The 21316-nt window shown below is 41.8% G+C and overlaps 2 protein-coding genes across 5 annotated transcripts; both read left to right on the top strand.

Annotated features, from left to right (window-relative positions):
* Positions 1–5719: 5719 nt before the first annotated feature.
* LOC108160658 (aquaporin AQPcic) lies at positions 5720–10771 on the top strand. 2 transcript variants are annotated; one of them, XR_001775426.2, is made up of 5 exons: positions 5720–5925; positions 8984–9214; positions 9275–9418; positions 9740–10277; positions 10365–10771. XR_001775426.2 is itself a non-coding variant. In XM_017294795.2 (5 exons), exons 2-5 carry the CDS (start codon positions 9023–9025, stop codon positions 10398–10400), a joined length of 795 nt encoding a protein of 264 aa, XP_017150284.1. In that variant the 5' UTR covers positions 5721–5925; positions 8984–9022; the 3' UTR covers positions 10401–10771. The 2 variants fall into 2 exon arrangements, 1 of the variants encoding a protein (XP_017150284.1); XM_017294795.2 differs by having other exon boundaries at positions 5721–5925; positions 9740–10162.
* Positions 10772–13068: 2297 nt separating this feature from the next.
* Positions 13069–20694, top strand: LOC117185736 (protein quiver). 3 transcript variants are annotated; one of them, XM_033391361.1, is made up of 6 exons: positions 13069–13168; positions 13225–13327; positions 14749–14805; positions 15939–15991; positions 16059–16152; positions 16306–20694. In XM_033391361.1, the coding sequence occupies exons 2-6, from the start codon at positions 13276–13278 to the stop codon at positions 16530–16532; spliced, it is 483 nt and encodes a 160-aa protein (XP_033247252.1). In that variant the 5' UTR covers positions 13069–13168; positions 13225–13275; the 3' UTR covers positions 16533–20694. The 3 variants fall into 3 exon arrangements, with proteins under 3 accessions (XP_033247252.1, XP_033247253.1, XP_033247254.1); XM_033391362.1 differs by lacking the exon at positions 14749–14805 and adding an exon at positions 13992–14039 and having other exon boundaries at positions 16306–16532; XM_033391363.1 differs by lacking the exon at positions 14749–14805 and having other exon boundaries at positions 15978–15991.
* The last annotated feature ends 622 nt before the right edge of the window (positions 20695–21316 follow it).

Raw genomic sequence — 21316 nt, 5'->3', positions numbered from 1 at the left:
CATGTAGGAAATCGGTTTTAATCCGCAAGCTTGCTCTTTGTGTTCCGCTGGGACTCATTATCACTTGGCTCTCTCTTTTTGAGTAATAATTGAACAGTAATTGTAGAATTTTATGCCACATTCAATTGATGCTATAAATCAATTTAATCGGCTTTAATAGTACACCAAGCAGCCGGCAGGAGCAGCATCCTGGACAGAGTGCTGTAAAAATGAGATGCAAGGTCTTTGGCCATCGAAACATTCCCCTCCATCTGAATGCACTTTTGGCATTATTTTTTGTTGTAATTACAATCCATGCAAAAATGTTAACAAAAATTGCCAGAAAGCAATTGTAATTTGTATTTTGTTCAATTATCTGTTTTCTCTGCACTTGCGTCTTGTGATGCTGTGAAAACAATGCCAGCAGCAACAAAACAATCATAAAGACTAAAGCCCAGAGGCTGGGGCAGACAGACCAGACTCTTCCAGTGGCATTGAAACAGTTTGGAAGTGTAACTGTAACCGTGTGTGCTTCCAGGCATCCACGACAGACCCCACTTGATGTGCAAAAAACAACGAAACAAAACGCCAACAAAGATCCCAAAGAAAGACTCTACAAATGGGGAGGCCTGGCTTTGAAAGTCGAATGTGGAGATACCCTAGCAGATCCATCGATTCCATGGGAGTTACGTATATCTGTGATAGAGTGTAAGACCCAGAAGGAAGCGTTACAGACCACATAAAGGAGCTGTTTCTGGATCAAGAGCCAAGTCGATATGTCTCAGAGACTATAAGAGCTAGAGAAACCAAATATTGTCCTTCGATTCTTCCAGAAATATATGTGTACCATGTGTACCTTCTGTGATTGAAACTAACTTCTACTGCAAATCATAATACCCTCCTCTTAAAGAGTATAATGTTAATCTTGTGTGCTTTGTGGCGTTGGTGTTGGCTTTGTCGTTGTGTCGCTCTGCGGAATGATGTACTTATGTACAGTTATTATGTTTTGTGTGTGGTGGGGTAGGTGGGGTAAGGGGGGTAGGGGTAGGGGGCGACAGCTAATAAACGGAATAAATTGCACGGGTGCACAGCAGGGGCCGAACAATAAGCGTACATGAGTCGGTGGAAATATGTATTTGTAACCCAACGAAATTGGATCAATCAGGTGGAATACGCATGGCAGGGTGTGATTGGGTGATTGATTCAGGCTGGGCACAAGCCGAAAAAAAAATTCAAATAAAGGTCAATGTCACAGCTGTCTCGTGCTCTCCGCCCCGCCCCGCCCCTCGCCCTCGCCTGACACTTCATCAATCTTTGTTAGTAGTCACTGTGTTCGCCAGTGTATGCACACTTGTGTGAGTCAGTGTATGCGTGTGTGTCTGGCGATGCGTGAGTGTCCAAGTCCGACTCCGAAGGTATGCAAATTTTGCCAACGCTCTGATTATGGCTTTTGCTCTAGCCGTTTGCCCAGCCATCGCATCATGTGGGTACATGTGCTGCAGTACAGTGGAGACTGCGAAGAAACACCATTCGCCACAAAAAATCTTTTCAGTACCTGAACCTTCATAGTAGTCATAGGTCTTCTGATCACTTTTCAATCTCCTTTCTATGGTTCTCTGTAAACACTCGCCTGTTGGTTTCGTGGAGCCTTCTCTGTACATATATCACACATAATGTTTCAATAAGGCCGCAGCTTGCGGCTACACAAACGGCTGTTTGTCGCTGCCATTGTGGTTCTTCTCGTTATTGTTTTTGGCCAGCCACAGCCACAGCCACGTCCCCGCTCAAGTCCAATTCCGAAATTGTTGTTAAGCTATTTGTTTTGCACATTTCCAACTTCTACTCCATCATCTCTGCAGCCATGACTAACGGTTCGGGCTGAGTGTATCTCTACGAGTATCTGTTGCCATTGTCTTCGAGTTGTCTTCACGCATGCGCCGTGGGAAATATATTTGCAAGAGATCAGAAGTGCTATGCGGGCGTTGGAGCCGGTAAACAGGTAAGATCTGCGTCTCGCATTCCCCACACACTCGCACTCGCACTCGTACTCGTACTGTTCAATGATCAGGCAAACGAGAATGAAAGAAATATACTAAAGGTTGATTCTCACACACGAGGCGCACTTCCTGCTGCCGGTGATGGGGGCTAGAAGATGGCGGATCGGGGAAGCGCGTGCCGATCCAAAATTGCAGGCAATTAACAAAAACCTACACTACACTACTCAATCTTCTCTTTCTTCCTCCTCTGGACCACTCGACTGGGTAGAGTAAAGTAGAGAGCGAGTGCCTTGATTGACACAAGCACTACTTGGTGCTTGTACAGAATTTGCCATTTATGTTTACCCAACTTTGATGTATACCCTGCCAGAGGGTAGAAGTACTACTATACGATTTAGTTTGACAGCCTGAAGAGCGAGAAGGAACCATTTCCATGGACTCATGTAGGACTCAGCCATGCCATAGAATCTATCTGTAACTATTTGCTTATATCGCAGTTCTATGGGGAATGGAGAAAAGTATCAACAGCTTCGGCCTTCGTGTTAGCCCCATCTTTCGTGTTGCGATATTGCTTTTTGTTTTATATAAAAATACATCAAGAACAGAAATTTTTTTGTCGCCGCTTCGCTTTGCGATTTGAGCGGTTTTTTTTCTCAATTTCAGCTGGTTTTAGGCACGGCCGCTGTTGACTTATGGCGTACGTGTTATATATCGAGTGCCCATTAACATGGGGAACGGTAATGGGAACATAAAAACTAGCAATTGATGGAAATTTGCTTGGCCGTCCGATGCTGATAAGCCAACGCAGATGCTCAGCCTTTTTTTTGCAAGCCCCAAATCTGGGGGGTCACAAGGGGGCTTCAGACACACTCCAACGAAAGCGAAATGTGCTGGCTGCATGTGAGACTTGTGTAAGCTTCCGCGATATTTTCAAAAAATAGAACCCCTACTTAAAATGCGAGTGGCGTTGCGCTGAAAATTAATTGTTGCCAGCTCTGGAGTTCAATGATTTAAGATAGTCCGATCTTGGTATGGGATTGCTACGAATAATTTTTATAGGGCGGAAGTACACTTGATTAAACAACTAAATGGCAACAATGGATTAATAGATCTTTGGATAACTATAGCGTATAAGAAAGCTGTTCAAATAAACGCTTATCAAAACATAAACGATATCGAACAGAGCGAATAATAAAGTAATCGGTATAGCGAATAGCAAATTTGAGTCCTGGATCCTGGCAAGTCGGTCATAAGAAACTTTTATAGCTCTATTCAATCCACTAGAGTAGTTATTATATAGGCACTTTGCTATGGGACAGTGTTAGGTACACAAAGGAGGAATATAAATTATAGAGAAAGTAGAAAGGTTCAAGGGCATCGAAACCGTTTTTCAGGAAACACTTAAAAAATACCTCTAAACTATCACATTAGATTCATTGCTAAGGGATGACCTACCTGTTTGAGGGTTGTTTGAATCGCAACACGGGACCAATCGTAAAAACAGGTTCATTGACAGTAAGAGGGAGGAGAGAGAATATAAATGAGTGAAGGATCGATTTGAGAGGATTTTACATGGTTGAGAAGGAGGTTTGAGATCGAAGTTAGTTCACATTATCACCGATAGGTGGCGCCACCAAGTAGTAAGGATAAGGGACGGCCGTATATTTACTATAAGTAGCTTTAATTAATTTTTATGTCTTCCTATTATAATTTTATTCTTTGTGTGCTCCTGTATATATCTCCATTAATTTGTGTTCTCTTACCATTCAATCCTCTATACGGACATCTAGAAACCCAGTTTTCCAACCTATGTTTTCTATAGGAATTCTATAGGAATTTCAGAAACTACACACGTTTGTTTTCCCAATTCAATGTTTATAAAATATCCTATAAGTATTTATTTAGCTTGACCAGTTAATAACATAGCAGAAAGTGTTTCCCAATTCAATGTTAATAACATATCTTATAAGTATTTATTTAACATGATCACGTAATAACATAGCAATATGATGCACACTTACATTCAACATGTTGCCAAGCTGCACATGCTTAAGCACATGTTGCTGCAACATGTTGCGAATTTGGTAATTCAGTATAAAATGCGAGCGTCCCTTATCCTTACTACTTGGTGGTGCCACCTATCGGTGATAATGTGAACTAACTTTGATCTCAATCCTCCTTCTCAACCATGTAAAATCCTCTCAAATCGATCCTTCACTCATTTATATTCTCTCTCCTCCCTCTTACTGTCAATGAACCTGTTTTTACGATTGGTCCCGTGTTGCGATTCAAACAACCCTCAAACAGGTAGGTCATCCCTTTGCAATGAATCTAATGTGATAGTTTAGAGGTATTTTTTAAGTGTTTCCTGAAAAACGGTTTCGATGCCCTTGAACCTTTCTACTTTCTCTATAATTTATATTCCTCCTTTGTGTACCTAACACTGTCCCATAGCAAAGTGCCTATATAATAACTACTCACTAGCCATAAGTAAGATATCCTGAATTTCCATTAGTTAAGAGCCCATTCCTCACTGAAGACGGCCTATCCTTTACATCACGTCATTCCGCGATGGCTTTGAATGCTGACAACAAAGTATGCCCGATTTAATTAATGGCTTCCTTAGAACAGAATTCTAATTTATTATTTCGCCAGTCAGGAGGAGGCACAATTACTTTGCTTTTGCCATATTTCATAGCGAGGGGTCTCCGGATCCACGGGGAATACGCCGGCCTGTATGCAAATGGAGCGCAATGTCATGGCAAGGACGGTCAAGGACGGCCTTCCGTGTCTCAAAAGTGGGCGTTGGTCCTGTCAGGTGTCAAGTGTGGCCAGCTTGGGCATACATTTTCTTTCAAATGAAATGTGGCTTTGATTTACCATTTTTGCACTAAGGGGAATAAATGTATGGAAATTAGAAATAAAAGATCCATATCTAATGGGGGCTTTTGAGTCGCATTCCCTCTGGTAAGTGCATTGCATTTCTGCATTAAATCTGCGAAAATGTTGGTGTAAAATATCGCCCGCCCGTCGTGTAACAGGCGGATTCTACACGTGAATCTTTTATGCCGCACCTCATAAAAGTGTGCTTCGTTTTGAACAGTCATTCCCCTTAGATATGCTATATATTTACAGAAATATAATATATTTATGCTTAAATATTCCTTAATACCTCATAAATAGAGTTGAATGCACCTCCCAAATCCCCTCCACCCACAATCTGTGAATGAAGTGAATGGGGCTGTGCTTCGATTTCAACGTTTTATGCCCCGCAATTCATTCAGTAATGGAAAGGTTTTGTGGCTCCCTCGAGTGTGTGCCGGGCCCTAAATTAATTAAGAGAAGACATGATTCCTGGCCCGATGATAAGCAATAGATGGAAAATTTTCTGCAAACGTCACCTGCTGACGCTAATGGGGGGTTGGCTGGCTGGATGGCCCGGTTGGGTGGGTGGGTTGTATCAATTTCACAATTGATATTTGCATGCCATAAAATGTTTTTCAATTGCTTTCCGCTGATTTTGTTTAACGATTTAATTATTATTTGCTTTGGTTTGTGTCGCGGCTAAGCCGGAGTTTCAACTAAGGCTCTCCTTTATGCTCAGTCGATGCGCAGCATGAAGAGCACTGCGAGAGAGAATTGCCGACTCTTTTCACTCGCGATCGGTGCCGTCGTCGTCTTCGCTTCGTCGCGTCGTCGCGTCGTTTCGTCTTTTGGGGCCTCGGTTGTTTTTGACTTTAATGCTGGCGCGCATTCATTTTCGTCGAGTCCAAGTGCGCGGATCGCCTCCAAGCGAACCGATTCCTGTCCCCAAAAATAAAAGTAACCAGCATCCGTTTTTTTGTCGAGTGTAAGCGTATGTGAGTGTTGTCTTTTGCTGTTGAGTGTAGAACTGAATCTGTTAGCAAGTGCAAAGGTGCCAAGTGTGTGGAAGCCAGAAAAAAACAAGGTAAACCATCTAATGATTGCTCTGTGGCCAGTCTCCACTGTAGTGGTAGTAGATGATGCTGTTACTCCATTTCCTTCATTCGTTTCGAGGGGCCCTCAGGTTGGAATTTCTCCATGCTTATCCGTCTCCACCTTTCAGCTCTTTTCTCAGTCGGCCTTTCTTTCCCCACGGCCAACGATCATATAAACAGATGAAAAGACATGTGTCAATCGTAAAAGTATAGAAATTATATAGAATTATACTCTTGGTCTCTGCAAAATTCGGGGAAATAAAACCCGAGAGAAATCGTATATATGATTTTATATATTGTAAAAGAGCCAGTGGCTGCCAAAATATAGCGAATATTGTGACTTTGTGTTTGGCTTTGAGCTCAGCGTAGCGTGAAATGATTCGGTCGTGTAATCTATATAAGCTTTTAAGATTTCTATATATTTTCTATTGTCTGATTTAATTACGAGCAGGCTACAGCCACAGCCGCAGCCGTGCCGTGATATGGTAATGGCTAATGGCCCGCGGGGGTCCTCCGCTATCCGTCTCTCTGTGACACCCATGTTAGATGATTGATAGGTGGTCACAATTTTCTGGTTTGTTGGTCAGCAATTTGAAAAGTGAAATGATTTCATAATTGGATCCCCCGACCCTTAAACCGCCGACCGACCGTTGCGATTAGTGTGACTCCACTGTGGCAAGGCACTCACTCTGAAAACGTGTGTAGGAGTTGCCGCGATTAGCTAGCTTCGCTTTCGATGACTGTGGCTGCATACCAATTCCAGTTAACTAAGTTTTATGGCTTTTTAAGTGACAAAGTTGAGACCAACAATTGCGAATGTCCCGTCTATATCGGTGCATGCCATCAGCAGACACTGACAATTGAGGCTAGGTCGAGATGATCTAACTGGAGCGATTTCGCTTCTTTATAACGGTATGAGACCATAGCAAACCGATGATCTATGAGGATGATGAGCTATCTATATATACGTTGTGAGGCCGCAGAAATAGCCATTTGCGGCATATACTATACAGTATATTTTAATTAGAATTTTTTAACAACTTTTCGAACAAAAGTATGACAGTATTAACGCAAATACTAAATGCTAAAAACAAAGCCTATAAAATTTTGACACCTGTTCCGTGCCTACGAAGACATTGCGTCATCCAGGGCCCATCAACAACAGAAGATTTATTCCCCTGATATCTCTTAAATTAATGGCAAACATCTTTGTTTTGGGCCAGAATTTCCTTAACGACATATCTCATGATTTGCGTATGAATTAAATTTAATGGCAATCGACGGCTCCGAAAGGCACTTTCGAGACAGTTCCGAGTTCAGGTCCGAGAGTTCAGGTTCATGAACCCCAAGTGTATTCGTACACGTTTCGTGCCACTGAAAATCACACTGAAATGCGTCAAAATGCATTTTGTTCGCCATTCAATTGGGTGTGCAAAAATTTGTGTGAATTTTGTGTGTTTCGTTCTCGCCGTTTGTGCTAATTTGTTGAGCAAACTTTTGCTTTATTGTTCCGATATTGTGCGAATTAGCACGGACAGCCCCATTATCGCGCCACTGAAAATTCCAAAATAGAAATATCTCGCACTCGTATTCGCAGTCGCAGTGGAACAGGAACAAAAAAAAAACTGCTGGTAGCCAAACAATGGGGTTAAGGTATTGTTTTCAATTATAGCCGCCGCCTATCGTCCATAAATTGCAATTCTATTATCACTTAAGCTGGCCGAAAACAATCGCTAAGCAAACTTTAATCAGAGCTGATTAATTGTCTAGATTTTTAATTGTGTTCCAACATTTTTATCGAACAACTCATCCAGATAGGGGCCCAAGAAGATGGGAGGGGTGGTGTTTTTCTCACCTCTGGAATGTTTCCCAATCGAAATTACACTTCATGGAAACCAATTAACTTTATAATTGTGTGTTGAAATTATAGAATAAATGTATTATTCTACAATGATGATTAGCAAGCGACGATGACAAATACGAGTATTGGCAGTCAATGCAAACGACTGTGTGGGTTGTTTCTGGCTAACATTGCAGGGTATTCTCAAAGGCCCAACCTTAAGTCAATACCCAATTGCTATCTGCTCATCCAGTTCCAATTAAAAAGGTATCATAGATGTGAGATCGCAAACCGTATCAGAGCGCTCGTCGTATCTACGGCTGGCCGCATAAATGACGCAAATAAAACAAGAATTCATTAAGATTGCATTAAAGAAAAAGCCTGAAAATATTATGTGAGCATAGCAAATGAGAATTAACATTGAACGATCGCCTGATTGATGGCAAAGACAAATTACAAATAGAATATATACGTGTGTGTGTGTGTGTTTGTCTGATATCTGATGTGGGGGCATGGTCAACGAGTTTTAGTCCATTTTTGGGCCTGACTGACGAATGTTCGTGACCGCAATGTGCCATATAAGAGTCGCCAGAGCAAACAGAATCCACTGTAGAGGAGCGGGGAGAAGAGGCCTAATCCCCAATCCCCCGCCGCAGTTCCAACTCTCGAATCAGCTCTCGAGTGTTGTTCACTTTACGCTACGCCGCTGGTGTTGTGCTTAAATATTTACCTCAATTTTACGACTTGTTGCCAATTAAATATACCTTTTTTTCCTGCTTTTTTTTTTTGTTTGCACAAATGCAGCTGATAAATTTCTGATAAGATACCCCAATTATACGCAGCCCGACAGTGGGCTATCTTGGAGATGCAAATACTGCCCAGAATTTTGGGAATTTCTTGAATATTTGAACCTCTGCCATAGATTCAGTGGCAGTAAATACATGCATTTGTACTCGTACATATTTATGTTAATTGCAAACCAGACAAAAGTGTCAACAAATTAGGCGTCGAGTCGAATGCAACGGAAGTGCAGCCAACGAGGCTGTCACCTAAGGCCAATCTAATGTCCACACTTAATCCATACTCAGCTCTTGTCTGACAATTGGCCACAGCCATTGCCATTTCCAATTCGAATCGGGGGGGTTTATGCATTAATTACGAATGGCAGTCGGAGCCAAGCTAAGCAAAGTCTTCTCCGTGTCTTTTAGCCCCGTCGTCAGTCCCTGTTGGAACGTTGATCGCAGAAGATGGGAAAGTTCGAGTACTCGCTGGGCCTCAATGAGCTCAAGTCAAAGGAGCTGCGTCTGTGGCAGGCCCTGATCGGGGAGTTCCTGGGCACTCTCATCCTCAACTTTTTCGCCTGCGGTGCCTGCACCCAAGTGGAGGATGGCACCTTCAAGGCCTTGGCCTTTGGTCTCTCCATCTTCATGGCCATCACGGTAAGTCGCATATCAAACAGAAGATCCAATCCAATTAATACTCATTGTTTTCCCTCTCAGATTGTGGGTCACCTGAGCGGTGGACATGTGAATCCGGCCGTAACTGTCGGCATGCTGGTGGCAGGACGAATCAGTTTCCTGCGTGCCCTCTTCTACATTGTCTTCCAGTGTCTGGGTGCCATTGCAGGAACAGCAGCTGTCCGGGTGAGTAAAGGGAATTGGGATACTGGAAGTAGAACCCGTTGAGGGTTAATCCCAGAGGCTTATTAAGTTTAAGTAGGCCTCAAAATGCTCGTGTTTGTTTTACACATTATCTTTTGGGGGTTTTGATTGCCCCACTTCCGTCGGTGGTTTGAACATTGCTCGGATTTCGACAATTGCTCCGCTTCGTTGAGTGGATGAGTGAACGAGTGGGTCTGTTCTCAATTTTAAGAATGTATGATGTCATGGCGATAATAAATTTCATTATAGTAGCCTTGCACAGACTGCATTCTTATCGAATTTCGACTTTCTCCCCACACACAGATCCTCATCGATAGGGACTACTACAATGGCCTGGGGCACACGAGTTTGGCGCAGAACATCACAGAGCTGCAGGGTCTGGGCATTGAGTTCTTCCTGGGGCTCCTGCTGGTGCTCACAGTGTTTGGGGCCTGCGATCCCCACAAGCCGGACTCGCGCTATACGGCGCCATTGGCCATTGGCATGGCCGTGACCCTGGGTCATCTGGGCACCATCCGATACACGGGAGCCAGCATGAATCCCGCACGAACGGTGGGCACGGCCTTTGCCACGGACAACTGGACCTCCCACTGGGTGTACTGGGCTGGACCAATACTGGGAGGCGTGGCCGCTGCCCTGATCTACACTCAGGTGCTGGAGGCGAAGCCGGTGCCGAAGACGGCGGAGGCGGCCGATAAGTATCGCACGCATGCCGACGAACGTGAGGTGAGAGTCCGATTGATAGGCGCCTGGAGCGAAGATTACTTCTATTGAGTGTATGCACTTTCACTCGAACACACACACACTGACACCACAAACACACACACATACACATGCACTTGTAAATACCATACCATAACTTATCGTTGAAGTCGAAGCAGCCCCCAACACTAATACACTCCTCAATTCTCTTGCATTTCGCCCACAGTTGCGCAAGCTGGAGGGTACACGGGACTATGCTTAAGGACAAAAGGATCTTAAGCTCCGGCGGTGTGCTACCAGCCAGTGAAAGCAGGAATGCGGGAATCGTGCCAAGGAGAGAAAGAGAGGCGTAGAAGAACAAGAAGCGGAGCGAACGAAACAGATTTTTGATGTTTCGTCCAACGTCCCTTACTCATTCATTTCAGTGTCTATTCTGTCATATTATTTCTGTGTTCTTGTACTTCTCGATCGTGTCTATTTATGTATTTATTTATGCAATGTTCATTTTTTATCTAACTAATACTTATACTTATACTCTTAAGCAGTGCTAAAAAGAAATGCAATCAACCGCACAAAGTACATGTATTCTCATGAGTTCACAATAAAATGGAAACGAATATTGGAACTAATTAATGGAACATCCATTAGATATTTAGAAACATAACTTGTTGTTAACTAAACTAAGTCGAAGAATACTTTATGTACATTTCTCAAGCTCTCTCTATTTCCGCTTTCAAATCTTGCGCGCCCCCAAAAGCTTATGCTAAAAGCTCGCTCTCTATGCAAACAGGGAGGTTTCCAACACTGGGCGTGCGGAAAATCGGAAAATCCATGGCCTCTCCTCTTTGTCAGTCGTCGCTCGTTGTCGCTCTCATTGCCGTTCTGCTGCGTGTTGCCCTCTAAAAAGTTAACAAGGAAAAACGGGAAAACGTGCAAAATTACCACACAAAAAAACAATAAATCAACTTAAAAATTAACAAAAAATAACGAATCAAACGATTCGAAATCAAATGAAGTGAATTGAAACAAATTTAAAGGCTAACAAATCAGCTAAAACAAGGCCTTAAAGTGTTGTGAGCCAAATCAATACGAAATTCAGTGCGTGGCTTGGCCCGAAAGGAAAAATTAAAGTCATAGAAATTAAAGACAAGGAAAACTGACCGCCTGCAAATTGTACTGTGCCGTATTTAGGGCATACCCCAAGCCCCATTCCGACGGTGGATAATCGATGCAAAACTTATTATGAAACGAGAAACCATCGACAACTGAGAAGGGGACGAAAACCCAGAGTGGAAGGTGGAAAGTGTTGCAAGTGGCAAGCGGAGAGAGAGGCGAGGAGAGCTGTGTGCTGTGTGCTGTGTGCTGCAGCACGGTGTAAACACAAAATCAATACTCGAGCGTGTCTCGGCGTACGTCCTATGCCTATGCCATAAGCTGTCCCCAGCAAAATGCCACTATAATTCAGTTAGGAGCCACGGCAACAAGGCAAGTAATTAAAGCAAAAACTACTTGTGCTCGAAAGGGTAGCCGTAGTCGTAGCCACCCCCCAAAGCAGAGAGAAGCCAGCAAATCCGTTCGCTTACAGTCCCCTATGTAATCCCGCATATGACCATCCCCATCTATGCAATTAACTCGTTATATAGCCATTAATATGTGATAAATGGCCCCTGAAATGCGATCAACAGCATTGCAAACACTTGTTGAACAGGAGGACAGGACAGTGAACCGAACTCTGACCCACATACCGAGCCTCCGGCTGCAGTTATTTCTTTTTGCGGATGGTGATGTGAAGGTGAATGTGTATTACGATGGGGATGGCGATGGCGATGGGGTGGCGTTGCTGATGGTGGCACTGGCACACTGCAGTGGAGTCAATATTGGCGGCAAATTGTGCTAAATTTAGCGGTGCCAAGCAAAACCTTAACCTGAAAAAAAAATCAAAGAGATTGTGCGACACTTGTGTGCCTTTTACCCATTGGTTTATGGGGTGGATGGGTTTAGCTTAGGGGTGATACATGACATCCAGCAAATGGCAATATATTGGGGTATTTTTTAAAATGGTCTCTCTCCGGCACCGCAAGTAAGTGGTTGAATGACAGGGTATCTGTCATTCGATCAGCCATAGCTTCCTCTTCTCGCTTGAGCGTTTCCTAAGCAGTGGCACACATATAAATATAAATAGTTCTGTCTGCCGCTACATCCCATCTCATCCACTCGGCCACTGTTTTTGTGATAAAATTTTGACGCTTTGCCAAAGTTCAATGCGAAAAAGAAAAGCCACAATAAACTCAAACAATATGTGATAAATAGTGTTACATTTTTGGGATAAAACACTTATAGACAGGGCACCAGCAGCCATGACTTGAATTGACATCCACCATAACCGAGCCCCTCCTACTCCAAAGACGACCCTAGACCCGTTCGGTTGACCTAGAACACTTATTAGAGGTTATGTGCGGCTATTTATAGATTGGTGTTTTTGATCCACTTCCATCTATACCATCTATATATAGAGTATACTCGTATCTCCGCATATTTATATTGTCATATTGACGTACGCATGTGAGGGCGATGGGGGAGGAGAACTTAAAGTGTCAAAATAAATTTAGAACCGAGCCATAATTCATTTTCGGTATACCGCTCCATCGTGGTCCATGGAGAGGGGGCCATAAAATGCAGGCAACCAGAGGATGGCTCCCAAAAGCGCGGAAAGTGTTAATTTTTGTGTGACAAATTCTCAGCTGGAACTAGCTATAAATACGGAGAGGGGCCAATGGACAAGGGAGAGCTATAAATAGAGTGGAGGTGTTTCTTTTATGATGTTCCATGGATTAAAGTCAATATTGTTAGGGAATGTCGCATGGAATGGGCCATTCGTTTATGATTATGTAAAATATAATATTCTAACCCTTTCCCTTTATTTTAGTGACGGCATCAAAATGCTTAGAGGCAGGAGCCGGACCTGAGTGGAGGAGTGCACCATTGTGGACACTTGACAGTCGAAGACATCTAGATCATCCGCATTTCCAAGTAGGTTTCAGATAAGATATGTATCCTCTCCAAACAATCACTATAATATCTCGTAGCTCCCTGTTGAGAGAGCTAAGGAGGTGCCAGGAGGCGCCAGGACACTTAAGATGTGGAGAGAAAAGGGAAATGCAATCGGCAACTGGCTGTTGGCTATCACAGGTAAACCCTTCACTCATCCAATTAATTGTACATCAGATAACCATTATACACAGACATAAAGAGGGGCATAGCCATAAGATTGTTTATGGACAAAGGTCAACAGCGAGCGAATCGAATCGAATGATAAACGGAAGCAGGGAAAAACCATCAGCCCATAAGAGTCATCCATCCGCTTTATACATATGTTGACCATCAACAGACAGCACACAGATCAAAGAACTGTCTAAGAAATTATCCAATAAACATATGGATATTAGCTTGAAGAAACCACAGAGCAGAGCAGAGCCATAGGCATGATGTTATGGCTTTTAGCAGGGTTTTCAGACGACAAATAGACGAGTAAGACAGGCAGACTAACGGGGAGAAAGAGGGGAGATATGGAAATACTTTTCTTGGTTTAGGTTTAGGAAAAGCGTCTTTCACTCATCATCTCATACCACACACCGAACGTATTGAAATACTCGTAGGCGCCTACCAAGTGCGATCCGATGGATCGAATCGAAGCTGTTTAGATTGGGAGCCTAGATGATTGATTTGCTTCTTTTTGTTTGGTTTTTCTAGCTGGTAGATAGACCATTAACAATTCAATTACTTTCGATCAAAAGCATTCTTTACATTTTTCTTTTATTTGTTTCATTTCCATCTGTAACGAAAATAAATAAAGTTTTTTTGGCATTGGCTAAATTCGCTACAACCGATAATTGTTTTCCAAGTAAGTTTCAGTTTTGATATCGAACTGATTTCATTTTGCCTATGATTTCCCCTATTCTTTTTCACATTAACAAAATTCCCTTGTTTCCTTTTTGTACCGAACTAAAAGAAAATCCCCTGTACAAAAGTCAAACGAAAATTGTTGCGTTCCATTTGGGTTTGGTATTGGTTTTTGGTTTGGTTTCGTACGTGCCGTTGATTGTAAATGCCGTTCTGTCGATTGTAAGAAGCTGTACTGTACTCTTTACACTCTATATAAGCCCGTATATACAATATAAATCTATATATACAATATACATATATGCATATCCCCGGTCACATCCAACAACACGACATGTATGCCTCTTGCGTTGCAGTGAAGTCCACACCAAATACTCGTACATTTAAACGTAATTTGTAAATTGTATTCTCTTCTGTGCCTCTTACAACACTGTCTCTGTCGAGTAGGTTGGGGAACGGGAAATGGCATTGGAAGAAAGTAAAAACGTTAGCATTTCACCCAACTCTTTTGCTATATACCTATATACACCCCACACGATTCCCTAGCTAGTCGAAGACTGCCAGCAGGCAGGACTGTACCTGCCTTGGGTGTTCTTCCCGTCCCCGCCCCGTCCTCGGTTTTCCACCCCTCTACGTTTGGTTTTTCGTTTCACACTCCTTCTACTGCCCTCTTCTACTTTGCTCTCTTCTCTTTCATTGTTTATTTGCAGCCATATTCGGATTTATAACTCTCATTTGGATTCCGCAGGCCTCAGCCGAATGCCAAAGTATGAGTCCATTGTCTTTCCAAAACAGAAACAATTTGCTTAAAACAATCAATTACCTTTTTGCCAAAAAAAAAGAAACAAAAAACAAAGAACAAATTATGAAATACTAAGAGTCATGCATAAGTATATGTATATTCTATCTCTAACAAACTCAAATCGGTTCATTTTGGGGCGCCATGAATAAGGAATATTTTGTGTACTATCTATGTTATTTAAGATCTTTTCGTTTTCCTATCCAAAGTTCAATCGACCGATCCGATCGATTGCTTTCTTCAAAGCTTTGCCCCAGCCATCCAGCAAGATCGTTGGGCTACTCTTTTCTCCTTCCTCACTTGCTTTTTTTTGCACTGTTCTCTCTAAGTTTATTCTGCACCACGGCAGGGCTTCTTTGCATTTCTTTTTATGATTTCCTCCGAACTTACCTATCGATCCGTTTCGCACTCCCAAGTGCAATCCGAAATCCTATGTAAATCCATCTTTAATTCTTTAGTATTTTGTGCGCAGTTCGACATAGAAATTCAAGGCACTTGTAAGGTTAGATGCTGACTATCTCATCGATAAAGAATTTTCAAAACCGAATCAGAACCGAGCTTTTCGATTCGATAGATATAACCTCACACATTTTCAGCATTATTTTATTCAATTGCGCTTTAATGGTATCCAACTTGCAATTGTCTTGAAGCATTGACAAAAACTGTACCTAAGATTACCTCTCTTTTATACTAAGTATTTGTGGGTGCGTCTTATTTGTGTGTGCATGCCTTAGAAAAAACAATGTACCCGTAAGATCTATCCTGCAACCCAATAAAAATAGTTTTCTATCACTTTCTCTTGGCACCTTGTAGCGTACAGTTGTTTCTTATGATTTGTACAATATTTTGAAACACGATCTCTACTTTATACCAAAAATTATTCCACACCACAAACCCAAATTATAGTTGAAACAAGATTTTTTTGATAAATATTTGTGGCCTGCTTTGAGAACTTTTTGGCATGCTTTTCGTGTGTTGCATGTTTTTTTTTTTGGCGTTACTGTACTCAAAACAAATCTAACCCCAAACTAGTGCAGAGATTTACCAAGAAGATCTGCTTATGAAGAACCGGATATTAATGGATATAATATTTTCATCTAGCGCGATCGATTTACTGCTACGAATGCGATTCTTGGACAGATGCCCGCTGCAAGGTGAGTGCAAATCAAACTAAGAAGAAAAGATTGGATAAATGAACACATTTTTTGGAAAACACCTTAGGATCCATTCAACTATACGGCTCTGCCGAGGGACCAGCCACCCCTAATGACCTGCAACGGTTGCTGTGTGAAAATGGTCCGCCATCAGAGATCACGTGAGTAGCGTACCCCAACGCGAGCCAGACACAACTGTACCTCAACCTGTACTACTGCCGAAGCATCTCTGATCTTTAACTGATTGATTAACACCGTTCTGTGGACTTGTGTGCTCTATGTGTTTGTTTCTCTCTTTCGTCTCTCTTCCGCAGCCTACGAGGTGGTGCGCCGCATGTGTACGTCACAGTTACAGATCAATTTATTCATGGTCGATCACGTGTGCATGATGGAAAGTTCAGGCAATGGACATATGTGCTTTTGTGAGGAAGATATGTGCAATTCTAGTAAAGATTTATACACTCATGGCCACCAGTTGCATCTCATAATTACCATCGCAGTGGCAGTGGCCTGGCTAATGGGTCAATTGCTCAACAGATAGAAAGTGTTGCTAGGATCACCCACGCCCACACACACACACACACACTCAAACGCCACACACATACAACTCTGAAATCTCTCGCTCTCTGTCTCTATCTCTCTCTGTAAACATATGATTTGTAGCTTGAATATTTCATTTTGTACGTTTGAAGCACAGTTTTCGATGATCTGATCTGAAGCCGAAACGAGCCTTGAGTAGTTTGAATAACACCTACATAGTTCGATAGCCAAAGCTTCCACAGACCGAAGGCTTCCCCTTATTCACACTAACACACTGAACACACTAACACTAGTACACGTACACTTACACGTACACGGTATGCGAGCTTTGGATGCACTGCGTGCAACGAGTAGAGTCGAACGAGTGTGTTCGAATTCGAGTCACAGTACGAGTACTCGTTATTTGAATTGCATGTGTTGTTGATGCTAAAGTAAGCTGAAGCATGTAGCGCTTAAGTAGGAATTGTAGTTACATTTTATTTTCGTTGTTACTTACATTTGTAAATGCCCCAGAAGAGGGATAAACCAAAACCAAGTCCATAATCGATTCACACAAACATAAATATGTTTATGCATAAACATCCAACTATATCATATGTAAACTTGGAATAACTCGCCAACACCCTTGGTTTGTAAATACCTCCAATACTCCAACTCCAGCAATGTTCATCCAAAAGTATTTACCAACACGAATCTAACGTAATGGAAGTGTGGAATATTTGCTCATCCTGTTTATTCCAAAGTCAAAGGAGAGAACTTCATGTTGCATTAGTTATTAAGCTTTAATCGGTTCTAGATCGGCTCCCGCCCTCATCATATCACGTATCCTAAATAAACATTGGAATCGATTCTTTGGGAACTTATCGATATCGACCTTAGTATAGTCGCATCATTACCTTGCCCACAAACTGTATAAAGAATCAGTCGTCACGCCACCCGTGCTCCCTTTGGTTTGTATTCAACAAGTGATAATTAGTTAGTAAGTAGAAGACTACTTCCTCATACCCCTAGCCAAATCCAATCCAATCCCCATCCACATCCACATTATGAAATTGAAAGTGACTCAATTCTCATTGTCATGCTAGTGATAGACTTAAACGAATCGAATTATATAGCTTATGATTTGAGTTTTTGGATTATGAATTAATATTATGACTTATAGTAATGGTTATCCACTCGAGATCGAGTAGTCGACTCGACGTTTGTATACTAAGCGCATTTGAATCTTTTTCATTTGTATTCTTGAAAATTGGCTAATAAATAACAAACATTTTTACCATAATATCTCTAGCTAAATTTACTCTTAACCTTTCAATATTAACCTTTTAGCTTAGATCTGTTTATTCTCTTACAACTCTTAACCACTTCCAATCTCACTCTTGCACTGCTCCTCCCTCACGCATTTGTACAATTTAATATTTATCTTCGTACTGGCTTTAGTTGATTGCAACATGCTTTAAGCGCAAGGAATTTCGGTCCAGCTGTTGAGCATGTTCGGTCAGTTGTTCTCCAGTGCTTTCTGGCACAAGGTAAGTCCCCAGAAACAGTACAGTTGCGCACCGAATCCTTAGTTCGCTCCTGCCTACTCGCTCTCTATTGCTCTCGCTCGCTCGCTCGCTCTAGCTGGGAGTCGGCCTATCTTGGTGCTACACACACTATACTATACTCCCTCCCTCAGTCTATCTCTCTCTCTCTGTATCCGTATATCCCTTTATCCAACCCACAATACTTGGCAAATATTATGCAATGATTAAACACCATTTGATTTGAGTTCGATTTAACGTTTAATTTGTTGTATAGTTTACGCTTTCTTGTTATGTTTGATTGTTCGATGACAAATATACTTATCTATAATATCCACACATATGTATACCTAACCGATTTTGGTTTGTGAATGTTGAAAATATTCTTATAACCAGTATTTGATTGAATGATATGATTGATTGACGGTTAATGCGTTTCAAAGTTTATGAAGAATACAAATACCAAAACAAACAACAAATTACTATCGAAACACAGGCAATGAAATCCATTGAAATGAATTTGGAATCACACCACATATGGATTTGTAGTGCAAAGATAAATATTTTTTAATTTAGTACTTTTTGTAGTTCCAACATCTAACGCCCCCTCCCCCCCACCTTCTGCGCCCACATTCTCTCTCTCTCTCTATATATATATATATATATTTCGTTTGTCTCTCTCGCTCTCTAATTCTGTTATGTATCTCTGTAAATTCTCTATCTGTTTAACTAACTCACTCTACTAATCTTATGACTCTTTTTACTAACTTTCTATCCAACCGAAACATAGAGACACACACTTGTAGAATAGATACAAATAGTATATGCACTCGTCACTATGGATGATCGCACATGATCTTTTGATCTCTTGATTAGTCACGTCGCAAGTGCATATACCCGGACATACATACATACACTGAAAGTATACAAAGATACATATTTAAAACAGATACTGAATCATTAGCCCCCCTTACACTTAGCTAAAGGTCCAGGTCATAAATAACAAAGATACATTTTTACTACATGTAGGCGCGAAAAGATATAAAAAAAACATGCTATGCATTTGAATATAGCTGCATATAGTATATATCGTTGAAAGACCCGAATATTGTGGGCCAAGCTTCCAATCCATAGATTCCTCACAATACAAAAAGCACTAAATTAATATCAAAGACTTTACCAATATATAGCCTAAGGCGCTATCTAACTAAACATTGGTATTGGTTGTTGAATATTGCAAAGAGAAAACCAAGTTAAGGAAAGCCAAAGAGTGACCAAAGAATCAAAACAAAAGCAAAACCAACTCGAGAACAATCAGCCTTCGCATTTATTTTGTTCAGTTTAATTTTGGTTGAAATTATTATCTCATTCCCGATATATCGGCTTGAATAGCCTGAATACCCTGAGCGCGCAGCTTTTCGTTCAACTTCCAACACGATTTCCGCTTTGATTTCTATGATTTCACCTCAACTCACCACGAGCCCATCTTCTTCTATTTCCTCACCATCCTCCTCAATCACCCTGCCACCAGTCACACTCTCACCCACCCTCACCCTCTGTCACCCACAATTACTCTCTCTCTCTCAATGTTCAATGTCTGTCAATCAGTCAGTCACCAAGCCCGCCCCCGGCGCCCCCCAAACCGCTCGCGCTCAGCTCCCCGTGGAACTCAAGCTGATAGCACCCACATGCATATGTTCCACCACTTCCACCATCCAACAACAACAGCAGAGTCTCGTAACGGTCAGGTAACGGCGCGCAGGCGCTGCAGTCTGCGACAGAGCTTACTCTTCTACCCCCCTAGAGGAAAGCTCTCTCGGAGCTGGAGGGTACGCCTGCCCGTCCGTTTTATGGTGCTTTTTCACATACGACACCACTGTCTGACTAAATTTTTTTCATCATGTACGCCATCGCAACCATGCCAGTGGTCGCAATGCCGCGACTGCCGCTCCACACTTGCCGCTCCACCCCCCTCCAGGGAGGGTTGTGGAGCAGAGGGCATTTGTGGGTGGCATGCGCGCGCCATTGCCGAGCATCTGATTAAAGTTGGCCAGCCCTTTGCCTGTGTGCGCGCAATGCTAACCACGTTCGAAATGCACTTGGCCAAGTGGCAAGTGGAGCCGCAAAATGTAAACGTGATCGTCTGTGCGGCACGGCATCGATCGCTCGAGGATCGGATCAGCGCGGGACACCAATCAGCCGGCGAGACGGGACAGACAGCTTTGAAGCTTTTGGGGGCTTCCGATGAATGCTTTGGCTTGAACAACACCCAACAAAAAAAAAACCCGAAGCTTTCTTTTATCCAAGCCTCAACTCAATTTAGCCATTAAATATTTACTCAACCTAGCTCAACGGTGCTTCCAGTTTCATTGCAATCAATAGCTTGCCATGGCAAAGCAGAGCGAACACAACATTTCGCGGTTAAAGTATTGAGCATTCTGAATGTAAATCGTATTAATTATCCGCTAATGCTTAAAAATACTCGTACTTAAATGCATACTCGCAAGAAACTGTTAAAGATCCATTTAAGATTTTACTGTAATCTGTTATAGGGAAAACAAATCGATGAGCACCGTACTAAAATATCTCAATCTCAACAATTGTATCTAGCCAATAAAGAAATTTCAAGTAAACGTTTAATCAATCTTAAGCGAATCGAGCGAATATTAAGATTATTTTGCAACAGAGCATTGTACAAGATTATAATAAAGAAGAATTTAAACGAAACATAGTTTGGAATACATTAGTTTTTAAATTCAAATTCAAAACATAACGGACAGAAAACCTAATCAGCAGCGCAACATTTTGAGTTTGTTTCTTGTTTAGTTCGTTCCAGTTCAGTGGTTCCAAAAAAGAATATCGATATCGATCAATGAACTCAAAATACGTCTCTCTACCATTTTATTATCTTATTTTGAATAATCAATTGAAAATTTAGATACATTTTAAGATAAAGTACCGAGAGAACGAGCACCATTGTCCTTCAAAATGGCGCGGATTTAACATTCTGCATAAAAAACTTTATGCTTTTAAACTTTACTTTCAAAAAATTACACTTTGGCGCAACTTTTCGAATCGGTTATTGGCAGTGCTGTTAAACTATGAATTTACGTACCGTAACTACATAAATATGTAGCGAAACGTGTAAAATATGTAGAATAATTCCCGAAGCTGAGATCCACATTTTGCGCATCTCTAAAAGTTGCAGATACAATTTTCGATAAATTTCAAAAACAGCTGACAAAAATCAATGTGACCGCAG

The sequence above is a fragment of the Drosophila miranda genome, chromosome 3, assembly GCF_003369915.1.
Source record: "Drosophila miranda strain MSH22 chromosome 3, D.miranda_PacBio2.1, whole genome shotgun sequence".
Lineage (NCBI taxonomy): Eukaryota > Metazoa > Arthropoda > Insecta > Diptera > Drosophilidae > Drosophila > Drosophila miranda.
This window is presented reverse-complemented; position numbering and strand designations above follow the sequence as displayed.

Coding starts and splice junctions, on each gene's coding strand:
- LOC108160658 (XM_017294795.2), top strand. CDS start 9,023: ATGGGAAAGTTCGAGTACTCGCTGGGCCTCAATGAGCTCAAGTCAAAG. Junction 9,215..9,274: donor CCATCTTCATGGCCATCACG/GTAAGTCGCATA, acceptor TTTCCCTCTCAG/ATTGTGGGTCACCTGAGCGG. Junction 10,163..10,364: donor CGCATGCCGACGAACGTGAG/GTGAGAGTCCGA, acceptor TTTCGCCCACAG/TTGCGCAAGCTGGAGGGTAC.
- LOC117185736 (XM_033391361.1), top strand. CDS start 13,276: ATGTGGAGAGAAAAGGGAAATGCAATCGGCAACTGGCTGTTGGCTATC. Junction 15,992..16,058: donor GGACAGATGCCCGCTGCAAG/GTGAGTGCAAAT, acceptor AAAACACCTTAG/GATCCATTCAACTATACGGC. Junction 16,153..16,305: donor GGTCCGCCATCAGAGATCAC/GTGAGTAGCGTA, acceptor TCTCTTCCGCAG/CCTACGAGGTGGTGCGCCGC.